General features: G+C 35.3%; 1 protein-coding gene across 1 annotated transcript; it reads left to right on the forward strand.

The window, feature by feature from the left end:
- The first annotated feature begins 1,397 nt into the window (after positions 1 to 1,397).
- On the forward strand, positions 1,398 to 13,339 carry LOC141816769 (uncharacterized). The gene is made up of 10 exons (XM_074704501.1): positions 1,398 to 1,672; positions 2,800 to 2,841; positions 2,918 to 3,062; positions 4,393 to 4,622; positions 4,830 to 4,887; positions 7,134 to 7,211; positions 7,349 to 7,437; positions 12,442 to 12,523; positions 12,674 to 12,853; positions 12,915 to 13,339. Exons 1-10 carry the CDS (start codon positions 1,527 to 1,529, stop codon positions 13,050 to 13,052), a joined length of 1,188 nt encoding a protein of 395 aa, XP_074560602.1. The 5' UTR covers positions 1,398 to 1,526; the 3' UTR covers positions 13,053 to 13,339.
- Positions 13,340 to 16,896: the final 3,557 nt, after the last annotated feature.

Below are 16,896 nucleotides of genomic sequence, written 5' to 3' on the forward strand. Positions count from 1 at the left end.
ATTTATATTCACAATTATAGTTTCGTTTAATAAAAAATAAATATTTATATCTTCAAAATACATAAGATATGCAAATGATCAACGATCCCTATTATGTCATGTCTGATGTAGTATCGGATTTCAATAGACATTCAAGGTGTATATATGTGTTATTATGAATATCAATTTTTCATTTGAGTGATCACTATCAAATATGTTGTAGCCTTTTGCCTGTCATTCACGGTGAAACATGAATGATAAGACATCGGGCTTGCCTCTGTCGCTAATATCCTCAGGTCACTGTCCCTTTTCATATTATAGTGAATATATGAGAGATACTGCGCTGGGGCATGGTACAACGGTAGGACTATTGGTGAAAGTTTTAGATCGTTATACTGTTCTTCTGCAAAAGGTGAAATCTGTCACCTCAACGGTCCCACATGATCGGCTCCATGATCATTTATGAGGAGGTAAATCGAGAAACTGCAGTTGATCAGCCCCACGATCGTCACACGGTTCGATTCTATTTGATGGAAAAATTAGGTGGATCGGACTACCATCGAAATTGGATTTAGTACATTGATATTAGGAATGAACTCCCTAATGATAAATATTATTTTCTATTATTGAATTCAAATTGTCTGATATTATCTAGAGTTGTCAATTTAGATTAAATCCGTCGAAGTGGTCCGTCTCGTCGAACAATTTAAGTAAGTTGAATTGAAATTTTATCAATCTATTTTCAGGTGGATTGACTTACCTAGGCCCGCGGATTGACAAAATTTATTTTTTTTCTTTAAAATTTAAAATTAAAAAAAAATTCAATGAATTAATGAGCTTGACCTGTCTAAACCGTAATCCAAACTTAAAAAGTTTAACTTGATCCGTTTAAACTAAAATCCAAACTTAAAAATTTTTATATTTTTTAATTTTTTGACAGGTTTATGGGTCGATCCACCTAACCTACAACCCGTCTTAAGTTGGACTGGATTGGAAATTTTTTAATTCGTCAAGTTAGTGGATCGATCCACCCCATCTCGCCTCGCCATATGATAGATATCTGACGAGTTGGCCTGCCCTATCATAGGTTGGTCCTTTTGACAATTCTAATATTACCTAGCTTTCATATTCAATTTATTTAATTGCATTATAGAAAAATTGATTATAATGCCTATTATTTAATTTATCAACATTAACACTAATTTTTATATTAATTTTTGAGAAATACATGAAAACATAATATAAAAATACATGATACATTATACTATATGAATGTGAAATTTATTGTATAAATATAAGATCTATAATCTATAGTCATATTATATTTTCATATTATATTTTTTATCGTTGCTCTTAATTTTCAACATCATAGAAAATTTGATTATGAGACCCAATACTGACCTAATTCCGACGGCCCTTGACAGTGTCGGTCCTCAATCCATCCGTTGCTGCCTTCACCACCGTCGTCTCCCTTCAGGCGTTCTTTTGATTCCTCTGCCACTGCTTCTCCAGCTCCATATTGTGGCTGGAACAAGAGCCGGGCGTCCATGGCGACTCGAGATCCGTCGACGATTTGCTGTTTTCGGTTACTCTTTTTGTTGTTATTTTCAGTCCCTTTGACTGCTTCCTCTTCATCCTGGGCGAGCATGCACCACAACAATTGGGCTGTCTTGGTCTGCACTTCTCGCTACTGGTAATTTAAACACGAACTCGATGCCTTTTTGTTTCCTTGCTTTTACTCATTTTCTGTTCCCTTTCAAGCATTGGATTCGTGATTTTAATGGATATTAAGATCTATGACACTTTTGTTCTCTCTATCTGTGTTAGACAACTTACCTCTGATGCAAATAAGGTTTGCGACAGCGAATCTGGTTGCCCAGGTTGGATAACCCTACTTGTGATACCTAAGCTCGTCATTGTTGGAAAATAATTCCATCATGACTAAGAGGATGATAGCTTTTACATGGAAAGGTGCAATAGCTACAGAGGCTTAGTATGCGCAATTACACCAGTTTTATTTTCTCTCTTCATGACTAACGCAGTGCTGTATAACTGCATGACTTGAATATAACGGAATTTGTTATTTGAGTCTGCAGCAACTGAATTGAGACCTTTTCATGGAAAACATTTCAAGTAAATGGAAATGTTGCTGGTAAATTTTTGTTGGAAAATAATTCCATCATGACTAAGAGGATGATAACTTTTACATGGAAAGGCGCAATAGCTACAGAGGCTTAGTATGACTAACGCAGTGCAATAGCATTGATGGAAAATAATTACATCATGACTAAGAGGATGATAACTTTTACATGGAAAGGTGCAATATCTACAGAGGCTTAGTATGGGTAATTACACCAATTTTATTTCCTCTCATCATGACTAACACAGTGCTGTTTAACTGAATGACTTGAATATAACGGAATTTGTTATTTGAGTCTACAGCAACTGAATTGAGACCTTTTCATGGAAAACATTTCAAGTAAATGGAAATGTTGCTGGTAAACTTTTGAACTTGAATATCAAATATTTGCTAAATTGCTTTTCAAAGGATGAACTTTGTTGTCCTAAGATTAATTTTTGGCATTCTAAATTGGAGGTAGAAATGGTACTTTTTCTTCACAAGTGGGAGCAACTGATTGTATGAACAAATATTTGTCAGTCATGTAATAGCCGTCTCTCACTTTTGACAATGCTGATCACTTACCCTCTAATTTGCTCACGATCAACATTCTCTGAATTGCTTGAACCACTTAAAATGCTCTCATTTTTCTTTTTACTGTTTCTGTTTTCTCATTTGATATGTTGCTATTGTCTTGCTAGGTTTAACTATCGACATATGGCAAATACTTTATCTCTATACAGGTTAGTTGGAAGCGTACCATGCCTTAGGTTAGAGTGATATGTTGCTATGGTGTGTCAACAATTTATTCTCTTTCAGGACAGTGAAGCGATTAGGAATACCAGATGAGCGAATAATACTCATGCTTGCTGATGATATGGCTTGTAACATGAGGAACAGCTACCCTGCCCAAGTTTTTAACAATGAAAATCACCAGCTTAATTTGTATGGGGACAATGTTGAAGTAGGTCTCTAATTCCTCTTAGGCCCTTTTCTTGGATCTTATCTTGCCATCAGCAGGATATATGCAAATTATTGTGCAATTATTGCATTTTTATGCTTGACTAGCTGATATAGAAATATTTTACCTATTCAGATGATGTTTAATATCTGTTCCATATTCTCTACTTGTTTCCTGATCTTATAAAATTTTTATACTGACTTCAAAGCTATTGTTGCCAATCAATCCACCTAGGTAGGCTTTGTTTGATCCTCCTTTTTGTATCTTCTTAAATGGCTGATCTTACCTTTGGTACTATTGCTAAAAAGGGCAGTCTTTGTGAAGGCTCTTGCTAATGTGAAATCTGAGTCTGGTTAATCTACATATTCTTTCTTCAATGCAGAGAGGTTGCATCTTGCAACAATCCCTTGTGTTGTTGCATTTGAAACATTACATGTTCACCAAGGCTCATCCTCTCCAATACTGGATGCAGGAATTTATTTCGATGCTACTTTTTTTTTGTGAAACTTGGATCCACAGCGTAAGAAGATTTGGAATGGCTAATTTTGGATCCTAATAGGATTTCAATGTTCAAATGATACTTTTGTTCTTCCTAGAAATTTTTGGAAACTAAAGTTAGTTCAAGGTTTTCAAGCAGATACACATACATAAAGGAACTTTCTTTTGGGGGGGGGGGGGGGGGGGATTCTTTCCCTTTGGACAGAAGCTAATGGCTAAAAGAAACATGAAGCAATAGAAACATGAAGCAATGACTGATTATGTTGCCATTGTTTGGCTTACAAAATTAAGCCTTGGCTTGTAATTATCTTCTCTACACAAGATTGGGGTTCTTTTATAATACAAATGAGAAAAACAATTCTAAGGCTTATTTTTCCTTATCAATGGGGATCTAGATTAAAAGCAACAGTTCTATTTTGACTTATCTGGACTTATGAGTCTTTCCATCCTTTTTCTGGTGGGGTGCACCTAATGCCTTCTAGAAATTACTTCCTTATTGTTTCAATTATTTATTTTTGCAATTTGATGTTTCAGAGTTATTATGTATTCAAACTTTTATGATTCTGTTTGAAACTAAAATGGCTTACTTTTCAGAAGGCAAAATTTCTCACACAGTTTAGTGATCTTAATATAATTGATAATAGACTAGCAATGGCTTTTTGAAGTAAGTGTAACTTAGACTCGATTCTTATGTCAGGATGAATAGAATATCTTCAGACAATTCACATAAAAGTGAGTTGGTGATATGAATAAATAAAATTTGAATTGGTAAATTTAATTTTACATTTTGGTCTAATATAACTAAAGAATACAAACACTTCCTTTTAAATCTTAGGTTGATTATCGTGGTTATGAAGTCACGGTTGAAAATTTCATGAGAGTTTTAACTGGAAGGCACGACCCTGCTGTTCCAAGATCGAAGCGTCTTTTAAGTGATGAAGGTAGCCACATTCTCTTATATATGACAGGTCATGGAGGGGATGAATTTTTGAAGTTTCAAGACTCTGAAGAACTTCAGAGCCATGATTTAGCAGATGCAGTGAAGCAGATGAAAGAGAAAAATAGGTGAGGAATCATAGTTATTCTATTATCTATTTATGCTAGCATCAGGTTCTTCTGATTCTAGTTCCAACTTTCATATATTTTAATATTCAAGAAAATTTTACTGCAGTCTACTAGCTTATTTTCTCGCATAGGTTATGCTTATCTTTTGATGATTTTCTTTTATTAGTTCCATAAATAACTCATCATAGTCTCTGTTCATCTTACCAGATTCAAGGAGCTGCTTATAATGGTTGACACCTGCCAAGCTGCAACTCTTTTCAATCAGGTCCTTCTCTTGTCACTGATGTAACTTTTACTGCAATAAAAAATTCAACAATTTATGCATTATTTTTAATTTGATTTTGTTTTTGTTTTTATGTTTTTATCATTTGGATGCTTTAGTTCAATTAAGGTATTATCAATCCATCATCAAGCTGTATTTGCCCGAATTAGTTCTCATAAGGTATCATTAAGTTTTTATACTTACTATGAAATGATAGTGAAGTTTGTTTTTTTTTGTCAATAAATTGTTTTAAACACAAATCATTGGATATCAGAGGCAACATAAAAAGATTCTTTAAAGACCAATGGAGTCTTTTGAAACTCACATGATCCACTCAAGGAGAGATCCAAACTATAGCATTTAGTGCAAAGGTTAAAACACAATTTTCCAGAAGTACCATATTTGATTGTGAGTGTTCTCACTGAACTTTGATAAGAAAAGGTGATTCAAAATGTTCTCTTGATTCATGTGGTTTCACAGTATTCAATGCTGGCTTGTGGTTACCAATGTTTAACTACAAATTTATATATGAGTGGTTGAAGACTTCCCATTTTCCTAGAAATTTCTTTTTATTGTACATCTAATCTATCACAGAACCAAGCTGATGAAAGTACTAATAGTTTCTAAGTGGCCTGTTACAAAACTCTTTGGAGTGGTGTAGATTTTGTAGTAAATTGGTTAGTAACTTAATTGGCCATATTGAGTAGGTTCCAACTGTTTTGTAGCTACGTCTTGCTTTTTAATAGGATCAAAATTGCTGTTCTAAACATCAAAAAGGAAGAGGTCATGACTTTATTCTTCTTTTTAATTACAAAAATTCTTTTCTACTTGATCATTTTTCCTATTATAATACTCTGTAGATAGAGAATAATTATTTCATTCAATACATAAACCGCTGCATTGACAATTTTCACTATGTGACCACAGTATCTAATACATCCTGTTCATAACAGTGTCACATTCACTCTCTCCTTAACCAGGTCATTCACTTGTCATTCACACATTCCCCATCCTTGACAATGTGTTCTCCCCAAGCTATAGGAAGTAGATGAACTTTGTGGATCTTTGGCTATGCTCATCCAATTAGCCATTCGTCGATCTACATCAATTCCTTTTAACTTAAACAATTGATATCATATTGAAAAATATTCAGCATAATTGAAGTAGTCCCTTCCCTTGTCGTTTTTATTCTTGTTAGGCATGTAAGGAAAGGTGATCATACAAAAAAAAAAAGATGAGGAAGGTTGTTATTCAATTGTAGTTGTGTGGTGAAGTGTAACTCTCACAAAGTTAAGCAATATAGTAAGGTTTAAACTGGAGTTTGGAGTTATGGTCTCGCTCATCTTCTACCTAGTTTGGTTACCTCCAAATATACATTTATAGCAACTAAAAGTCAATTAAATTATAACTCATTATACCTTATAGATACTAAAACATTGTCGTGCATTGTGTCAGCAATAGTTCTTCTAACATTTTAGTGAGATCAACTCCATAATTTTTTAACGCTTAAGATTAAATAATGTTTTAAAGACATTTCGTAATTGAACTAATTTCTCCATATCACAACTTAGTAGTGGCTATTTTTATTAAAAATCTGTAAGCTAAATTCCATTGAGTACATAAGTGGGTTAGCAAATAGAAAGGAGAAAGGACTAAGGAGGATTACGTTACTACAGTGAATGACAAATAATCGTGGTTGTGGCTAACTAGATTGTGATAAAGATGATTTCATGTAAGAGACACTTCATTTTTGGTTTTACCAGACCTGATATGCTCTTTACACTATGCATTATTGCCTCATGATTGTTCAGGAACATCCTGCTATGATTTTTTTTTCTCTTTGGTTGGCACCACATAGAGGTTTTATCTGCTTGCCCACAGATATTTAAACAATAATTGCCCTTAGTGTTCTTGTTTCAAATGCTCTAAAGATGAATTCTTCTCTCTATACTGAGAAACTGTAATCCAGCATGTGACTTGCTACCGTCTGGGCCATGTGGCTCTAATATACCAGTTGGTTATATGGTTACTGCAATCGTTGTAATTGAAGATCTGCATCCCTTAGAGATTTTGTCTTCTTGCAATGTTAACTTACTGGAGAGTACTCACAATATCTTGTATATGGTTATGGTTTTCTACCTGAGAAATAAATTGCATTTAAGCATATTCTCATTGCATGGAATCTGGCATGTATATTTATTAATTCCATTTCCATTTTTGGTTATTGATGATATTCCTGGGTTCTGCAGCTTCAATCACCTGGTGTTTTGGCTATTGGTAGTAGTATGAAAGGTGAAAATTCCTATTCTCACCATCTTGACTCTGATGTAAGAACGAGTCTTCTACTTCCATTTGGTATTTATAAAGATGCTTTGCTATTTTATTACTTTTCTTACATCTTGGCTTCACTCTTGTCACTTGGATAGCTTCTACCCCCGTCTAATTTTCTGTATGCTTGTCACAGATTGGCGTGTCAGTTGTGGATAGATTCACTTACTACACCCTTGCTTTTTTTGAGAAGTTAAATATGTACAGTAATGCATCTTTAAGCAGGTATGGAACTTCTTCAATGCTTCTGAAACTCTTGTAATGCTTATTTTTATCTTGCAAAATAACCTTAGGCTAAGATTATGCTTTTCTATTTGGGTCTATTATAGTCAGGTAATTTCTTTTTCTCATTCATAGTTTTAAAGATGATTTCCCACCAACGTTTGAAGTGCCGACTTGTGTTGGTTGGTATGAGCGAAATTTATCATTCTACCCACCGACCAACACATGAAACTCTCAGCATCGACATCGACATCAACACACCGAAGCAAAGAGAAAAAGAAATAAAGAAGAAAGATTGAAAGAGAGGAGAGGAAGAAATTAGTGTTGGAGAAAGAGGGTGTTTCATAATTGTAGCATGTGTGGTTGCTGTTGCAGGTGGCAAATAGTGCATGGCTTTGGGATGTTGGTGGTCGTGGATGGCGAGCGACAGACGACCATGGGTGGTTGACTAGTGGCCACAAATGGTTATCATAGGCAATTGTGGGTAGGGCTTGTGCGGGCTATAGGGTGCGAATGGGAAGGGAAGTGATAGGTGTAGTAGGTAGTCGCGGACGATAATTGTCAAACATCCCCAAGTGCGAGGTGGAGGGTATACATGTTGGTTTTTAGCAAACAAAGATGGGAAAGGAGTGGAGCCGTCAATTTGGGTTTAGCCTGTCAAGTTGGCTTGTCCTGTCCTATCAAACAATTTAAGCAAATTGGGTTGAAATTTTATCAACCCATTTAAAAGCGGATCTAAATAGGCTAGCTTTAGTTTGTTGCGGGTCCAAGCGTGGCGGGGCGGGCTCAGGTTGGTTTGCAGGTTGAGAAGAAAATTTATTTTTTCCAAAATTGGATTATGGATTATGGTGATATATATATTTTTGTAGTGAAAGTTATGAATTTTTTATGTCAATTGCTTTGGTTAATATGTGTAAGTGTGAAATAAAGAATTAGAAATTATATATATATATATATATATATATATATTTGGTGGGCTAACCCGTCTAACCCGCAACCCATCTTAGTTGGATTGGATTGGGGATTTCCTAGCCCGTCCTGCCTTGCTAGATGATGCATTTTTAGTCGATCGGCTACCCTGTCATGGGTCAGTTTGTCTGACAACTCTAGAAAGGGGAGAAAAAGTAATATTTAATGCTAAAGTTTTTATCAAATGCAAAAACTTAGTCTTATCCCACTATGCGTGGTCAGTTATATAGATCTTTTTACGACATTGGGTTATATCCCTTATTATATCGTCATTTATATTTAAATAAATTTTATGTTGTTTTATTGTTGCTAACCAAGTCTTTTTTGGTCTTGCTCTTTCTCGTTTGATGTGCACATTTACTATAGTTTCACATCGTCTAATTGGAGTATCTATTGGTTATCTAAGGACATGTTTGTACCATCTTAAACTTGTCTCCTAGAGCTTTCCGTCAATAGGTGCAATCTAACTTTTTTTTTCTAATATTTTCATTTATTATCCTGCCCATCCTTGTATATTTGCACATCCATCTTAACATCCTCATATCTACAATTCTCATCTTTTGTTCATGTACCCGAGTCGTAGCCCAACATTCAGTTCTATATAATATAGCGGGTCTAATTGTCATTTTGTAAAACTTTCCTTCAAGTTTTAGAGGTATTTTACAATCATACAAAAAACCTAACACTCTTCCATTTCAACTGTCTCGCTTGTATTCTCTGTAAGACATCTGTCTCAATACCTTCATCCTTTTACAAAAATGATCCTAAGTATTTAAAAAAAAAATGATAATCCCAATTAGTCGTATTGACTCAATCCCTGGGAGTGACCGGCCCGATCCCACGGAAGTTTCCCACCGGTCACCAGGGTAAATCGGGAAGCGCACACAGCGGCCAACACAGATGCCCAACATCCTTTGATTGTGATCCCCATTTGGAGGAAAATTCCTACAAATACGCCGTAGCTGGGGATCGAACCGCGGGTGCCTGGGTGACAACCTGGATGTCCTACCGCGGCACCATGGCTCCGGGGACTATAATCCTAAGTATTTAAAACTCTCAGTTATAAATAACTTATCATCTACTATCTCAACAATTTATCTCATTACGTCTAATATTATTAAACTTAAATTCTATATATTTTGTCTTTACTCTACTAAGTCTAAAACCTTTCATTTCTAGTGTTTCCCACCAAGATTTGAGTTTAACATTTACTTCATGTGTTTCATCTATCAAAATAATACCATCTGCGGACAACATGCACCGCGGTTTCGTATGTTGGATGTGTCTAGTGAGTTTATCCATGGGTGTAAAAAGATGAGTACTTAACGTGTAAAAAGATAGGTACTTAACGTTGATCTTTGATGTAACCCTATTTTTATAAAAAACGCTTTGGTTAATTTGTCTGAAGTTTTCACTCTTATCATTACATTTTCATATATATCCTTAAATAGTTTAATATACGTTATGCTAATATCTCTCTTTTTTAAAGTTCTCCATATAATTTCTCTTGGACTCTATTATAAGCTTTTCTTAGGTTGACGAATACCATATATAAATCTTGTTTTGTTCCTGATATTTTTCAATTAGTAACCTGAGAAGATGTATAACATTTATTGTTGACCTTTTAGGCATAAATCTAAATTGATTTTCGATCACTGTGATCTCTTTTTTTAGTCTTTTTCTATTACTTTTTTTTAAAGTTTCATGGTATGACTTATGAGTTTAATACTCATATAGTTTGCACAATTTGTACATCTCTTTTATTATTATATAAGGGAACTAGAGTACTTATCCTCCCTTTTTTAGTTTTCAATATCAGGTTGAATAATTTTATAAGTTATTTAATATCTTATTTCCTTAGACACCTCTATATTTCTATCGGAATATCATCTAGTTCAACTGCTCTTCCATTTTGCATCCCATTTAAAGTTTGTTCTATTTCTGAAGTTTGAATTCTACGATAAAAAATTTAATTTTCTATTCATTTGACCTACTTAAATTACCTAAGTTAAGTTGGCAATCTAAATCTTCATTAAAAAGTCAATGAAAATATCTCTTCTATTGCTTTTTTATTTCCTCATATTTGCTAGTATCAGGAGCAAAAATAAGATCTACATATTCATTGACTTAGAAAAAGTATGTAATCGAGTTTTAAGAGAAATTATAGGGAGAATTCTAGAAAAAAGAGGTGTTAGCGTAACATATATTAAACTAATTAAGGATATATATGAGGATATAACGACTAGAGAAGACTTCAAGCGGATTAATTGAAGCATTTTCAATAAATATAGGGAGAAGTCTCTATCTTTTTATACTAATCATTGGATGAACTTACTGGACATATTCAAGATAGTACCGTAGTGCATATTATTTGTAAATGATATTACTTTGATAGATGAGGCACATGAAGGAGTAAATATTAAACTAGAATTTTAGCGGAAAACACTAGAAGTAAAAAGTTTTAAGCTTTAGTGTAGTAAAGACAGCATATAAGGAAGTTAAGTTTAATAATTTTAGACATAACGAGATAATTATTAAGATAGGAAATGACAAGTTGTCTGGAACTGAGTGCTTTAAGTATTTATGATCATGTTTGCAAAATAATGGAGGGATTGAGATAATTGTCTTATATAGAATACAAGTAGGATGGTTAAAATGTAAGAGAGCGTCAAGTGTTTTATGTGATCGTAAAGTACCTCTAATACTTAATAAAAAGTTCTATAAAACGACGGTTATATCTGTTATGTTATATAGGGTTGAATGTTGGGCTATTACTCGAACACATGTTCAAAAGATGAGAGTTGCAGAGATTAGGATGTTAAGATGGATATGTGGACATATGAGGATAGATAGAATAAGAAATGAGAACATTACAGAGAAAGTCAAAGTTGCATCTATTGAGGAAAAACTCCAAGAGACATGTTTAAGATAGTACGAATATGTACTTAGACGATCAATAAATATTTCAGTTAGGCGATGCGAAACTATGACAAATACACACCTCAAAGGAGGACAAGGAAGATCAAAAATGATTTGGTTAGCAACAATAAAACAAGATAAATTTTATTTAAGTATAGATAATGATATAGTAAGGGATAGAGTCCAATGATGTAGAAAGATCCATATAGTATAATGCTTGGTTGTTGTTATTACTAGTACTCTATTGCATTCATTTTTCATACATCTTATTTGAAAAAAAATCTCTATCTTTCTCTCTCGGTTTAGCTATTCGGTAAATATGTTTTTTCCCTTCTTTTGTATTTAATTTTCGATATAAGTATTCAAAAATTTCATTCTTAGCTTCATTCACTGCTTTCTTGATCTCTTTCTTGCCTATTATATATTTTTTAAAATTTCTTCATTCTTACAAGTATATAATACATTATAGATTCATTTTTCCGTCACTTTCTCTCGTATTTTTTTATTCTACCACCAAGATTTTTTACTTGGTGGTGCATGTCCTTTTGACTCATCGAGTACACTCTTGAATACTATTTTTAATTAATATATATTTATATTAAAAATGGAAATATATTGAAATCGTATTAGCACAACACGATATTGTATCAAAGTCATATCCTTTTGGATTGAAACTCCGGCATGACTCTTTGCCACTGAATTTTGTTTTCCAGAAATCTATACAAGTATGTCTAGACCCCTCACTTTAGTCAATAATTAAGAATTCCCACTCTATTCCCTTATCCTGATGTAAGATCCATCCTGATTGATATGTTTGCTTAATTGGTCATTAACCAATGCCTTTCATTAGAGCAGTAGAAATTTTTTCTTGTGGCCATTTTCATTTTCTCTAGCTGCTCTGTCATGGATTCCTATGATTTCACCAAAGGCAAGGGAATCAAGGGTGTCAGATTCCCTCTCTTTTTTGTACGAAATTATTATCGAATGGAATTTTGATGTTTATATGATTACATATTTATTCCACTGCTAATTCTATTGCATTCGGTTTGCACATGTTTGTAGTAAAGAATATATAATTTCATATATATTCTTGCCTATCTCTAACTGTTCTGTTTTCAGCCTTTTTAACTCATATAACCCTAGCATGTTGATGTCTACGGCATATCACAGAATGGATCTCTATCAGCGACCATTGACCGAGGTACTTGTCAAAATATCCAACTTGAATATACATTACTATGAATGTTTTTCCTAGATTCAATGTGATGGGATAGGTTTGTGCTTCACTGCATTCATTCTTGTCCAAGAAATCCATAGACGATTCATCTAATTTTGTTGCAATGACGTAAAGGTACCTGTCACAAGCTTTTTTGGCTCGGTCATGAAAACAATTCACACTGATGCAGCCTATGTGGGTTTGTCTGCTCCACCACAAACTGAAGCTCAATTTTTGCCGGAAGATGGTGAGAATCACCAATTGAGAATTGAAAATGAACCTGATCTGGAGAAAGATGGCAACAAGCAAACAAAGGTATTTTCCTCCAGCCTATGTTTTTGTTTGAGGAGTGGATCTAATAATTCACGATCAACAGGAATTGCATTGTATTTACCACGAGTGGTTGAATCTTCTACAAGAGAGATTGGAGAACACAGATGCTGAGTTACTCTTCAGATATGGTTTTGGGACTATGATTTCCTTGCTGACAGTCTCTACTTGGCTATTGGCATAATCGTCGACTGGTTTGTATTTGACCTGATTCATCGATCTATCTTCCGGAAACCACAGCAATCACCCATATTCAAATTCAAAGTAAAGAGATGAAAATTTTTGGGATGCTACTTCAAAATGTCCGTATGGCAGAATGATTATCCAATTGCTGTTCTTCTGTTGTAATGTTTTGAATTAGATGAACTTTTGCACCTGCTAAAGGAGATGTTTGTTCCTGAAAACAAATCATGTAAAATAACTTTCATAAACTTCACTTCAAAATCAATCCACATGTTTCGTTTGAATTGACTCCCTGTTTCATGAATAAAGAATAGATCTGTTTTTAAGCAAAATCTTTCTTTGCCATGAGCACAAAATGGTTTCAGATCTGTGCTTATTCACAATAGATTGTAAATGTCTTTTATGTAATCGAACCTTAATTTGAGGTTCACAGCCAGATGAGAAAGCTGCGTTGATTAATTGAAGCTTGTTTAGATCACCTGAGGTGGTTCCACTTAGGTTGAGATAGATTGCATGACATTTGAATTTGCTTGATCCCAAGGTGGATTGGAGTTGGTTGTTGAGCTTGCTTGAGATGGAGGTAATTGATGAAGGTGAATAAGGTGAGCTGCCTTTTGTTAAGGATAAGTGGCCGAGTTATCGAGTGGAGGATGAGTTAAGGTGCGGATTGAAGAGAGCATGTGTTGAGGGCGGATTGAAGGAAATTAGGTGGAAAAAATTGCCAAGGAAAAGGAAAATAAAAAAAAAGAAAAGGAGAGAAAAATAAAACAATATGATGAGTACGTTGTCGCCTTATTTCTATTGAGGTCGCCCGTGGTTGTGAGTTTGCATGTGGCCATGAGCGAGGTTGTCCGCGGCTGCAAGTTCGCTCGTGGCCGCTATCGAATTGGCACCGGAAGTAAGGTCGCCGACAATCATGAGTCACCTCTCTTGCGGTCATGCGACACCATAGGTGAGATTCGAGTGAGGCACAAGGAAAATGTTGGTCCCATTTTGTCTCATTGTATAATTCAAGGCAGCATTCCAATATGAATAATATATATATATATATTGATAATTTAGAAGTTCAAGTTTCACTTGATTACTCACTATATTGTTAATAGTATCCCAAACAATTAAGGCAAGGTTCCCATGTTGAGCTTGAAAAGTTAATTTCCGGTGTTGATGTTTTTCTTCCCTCACCTCCCTAACTCCGATAAAGTTTTCTTTGGATAAAGCGCCTTAAATAAGGCAAGAAATATGACCTGATTGTGACCTAGGGACCCGCGGTTCGATCCCCAGCTATGACGTATTTGTAAGAATTTTCTTCCAAATGGGGAACGCAATCAAAGATGCTGGACATCTGCATCTCTGGATTGACCGTCGTATGCGCTTCCCGATTTACCCTGGTGGTCGGTGGGAAACTTCCGTGGGACCGGGCCGACCACCTCCAGGGATTGAGTCCATGAGACTGACTGAGATTTATCATTTTTATTAAGAGGCAGACACCTTCTCAATTTCTCACGCATCTAAGTATCGACTTTCAACTTTGATAAATTAACCGATAAATTTATCTTAATGAATTGTTGATCTAAGAACACTAGATTGATGAGTCGCCTGTTGCAAATGCTTCTTGATTTATCTTGGTGGTCGGTGAAAATTTTTTATGGAATCGGATCGATCACTCTCAGGTTTAGTCGATGTAAACTAAATACTTGAGGTCAATTAAAAAAATATTATAAGTGAATTTGTCCTTATGGTTATGTTGCAATGGTAAAAGATGAGATTAACTCCCTATATAATGAGGGTTTAAATCTCACTTGAGAAATTTGAAAAACTCGTGATGTTGGGTCATTTGTCAAGACCCATATGTGCTTCCCAATTTATTCTGATAGCGGATAAAAAATTTCAAAGGAGGTCAAGTCGGTCACTTTCAAGATTTATCGGATTGTAAGAATTGAATACATGGATTATTAAAAAATTTATTAATATGTGAATTCACCCGTTCAAATTGTAATTGATATCCCTGATATAAATCTATTAATATCATAAATGATTTGACTATAATTTTAATATTTTGACAAAAAGATTTTTAGGCCTTATTTTGTTATCTAATATATATATGTTTAAATGTGTAGGAATTTAAAACAACATAGGATGCAAGAGAAGTTTTGATAAGTTAGAATTAATCAGATACTAAACAAGAGGAGAGTTCATCTTTGATAAGGTCAAAACAAAGGTGTCAATCGATTGACATTGGATTACCAATCAATTGATGAATCCTAAATCATGAATTCAGGATTTAAGAGAGTTTATGGTGTAATCAATCAATTGTTGGCTATTGTCAATAAACTGATGGATCAATTGTGTGATGCACTCAATTAATAACAATGTGAAACATATAGAAGGTTTCATAGTCGATTAGGAACTCAATTGATGAGTAGTAGTCGGTTGACAGTAGAAGATCAATCACCTATTATTGAGCTGGATGGAGTTGTTGACTAAGCTTTAGACAATCCCATGTTGTGTGATCATAGTCATAGTAGAGTGAGCAGAAGAGGTTAAACTGGTGTTGCTTAGCCTCTTTCCCATAGCTGGGAGGTCATTAAGTACCTAGTTCTTTTAGCCTCTTTCCCATAGCTGGGAGGTCATTAAGTACCTAGTTCTCTTCACATTATATTTGTAATGCCCTTTTCTTGAACACCTTAAGAGGCGTGTAAGAAGAGAAGAGCCTCAAGGCCTTGACCCTTGACGATGGTCTATACTTGATCTTCCCAACAGGTCGAGTAACTAGTTTTTACTTGTTGGGTTTTAGTCGTTGAGCCTCCACAATGTTGACATATTTCTTAGCTTGTCTGAGGAGCTCATCATAGTCAAAGGGAGGCCTTTTCATTAGAGATTGAAAGCTCTCCCTTTCGGAGGCCTTGAGAGAAAGCACTAGCTAACACTTAAGAGTAGTGAAGGTACTTTCAATGTTGCCTGAGTGAATTGTCGACACTTAGGGTCGACGACCACAACCTAGGACGTCGGAGCCTCTATCCCCTATGGTTCCTAGCGACGGTGACATCGTTCTTTGTGCGTGTGGCGGTTAACGGGGACTCAGGGAGTGATCGGTGTTATGATTGGGATTGTGAAAGTGGAGTGAGGGGGAGGGGCAAGTAGGGCTGATATTCTAGGGCCCTTCAAATTTATATATATATATATATATATATATATATACAGGAATGATATCATGCGCGATGAGTTTACGCAACTTCGTGCGCGACAGCCGACGTGGCGAGGAATTTCACTGTTCATCCTCCACCGTGGTCGAAACGAAATCCCGAAATAAAATCCCGCCTCTCCCAAAATCGCGCGGCTGATTCTCAATTCGAGCTTCCGTTGTGGTTGAAAAGGAAGCAGAGAAGGATGCGACTGCAGTAGAGGTGAAGAATGAGAAAGGTGGTCCGGTTGTGGAGAAGGTCTTGTCCTTCAGGGAGGAGAGCAACTTCTTGTCGGATCTCAAGGAATCCGAGAGGAAGGCGCTGGTGGAGCTCAGAGCCGCCGTCGAGGAGGCCATCCTCAAGAACAAGCTATTTAGAAACGAGTCAGAGCCGTCGGAGGGGAAGGAGAAGGTCCATGGAGAAGGGGGAAAACTGGAACTTGACAAATCTGCTGAGGCGAAGCACACCGACGAAGAAAAATATGACCTCTCTACCCAAAATCCTCAGAATATTCTTCAAGTCAACAATGCTACTCTTCAGCCATTTCAAGAGAGGCTCTTCTTTTGTTGTTCAGTTGTCTGAACCCTTGCCCTAGCTTATCTTTCATGTACTCTTTGATTGCAATACTATTTAAAATAATTTTTTGTCATGAGAATCTTTTGT

This window comes from Curcuma longa, unplaced genomic scaffold, assembly GCF_044706935.1.
Source record: "Curcuma longa cultivar G26 ecotype Majalengka, Jawa Barat unplaced genomic scaffold, ITB_CL_G26_1.1 contig_18109, whole genome shotgun sequence".
In the NCBI taxonomy this organism is placed as follows: domain Eukaryota; kingdom Viridiplantae; phylum Streptophyta; class Magnoliopsida; order Zingiberales; family Zingiberaceae; genus Curcuma; species Curcuma longa.

Bases quoted from the DNA above. Each gene is read 5' to 3' on its own strand.
- LOC141816769 (XM_074704501.1), top strand. From the start codon at position 1,527: ATGGCGACTCGAGATCCGTCGACGATTTGCTGTTTTCGGTTACTCTTT. The intron at 7,212-7,348 runs GTAAGAACGAGT...TGCTTGTCACAG, and splicing joins CTCACCATCTTGACTCTGAT to ATTGGCGTGTCAGTTGTGGA. The intron at 12,854-12,914 runs GTATTTTCCTCC...CACGATCAACAG, and splicing joins ATGGCAACAAGCAAACAAAG to GAATTGCATTGTATTTACCA.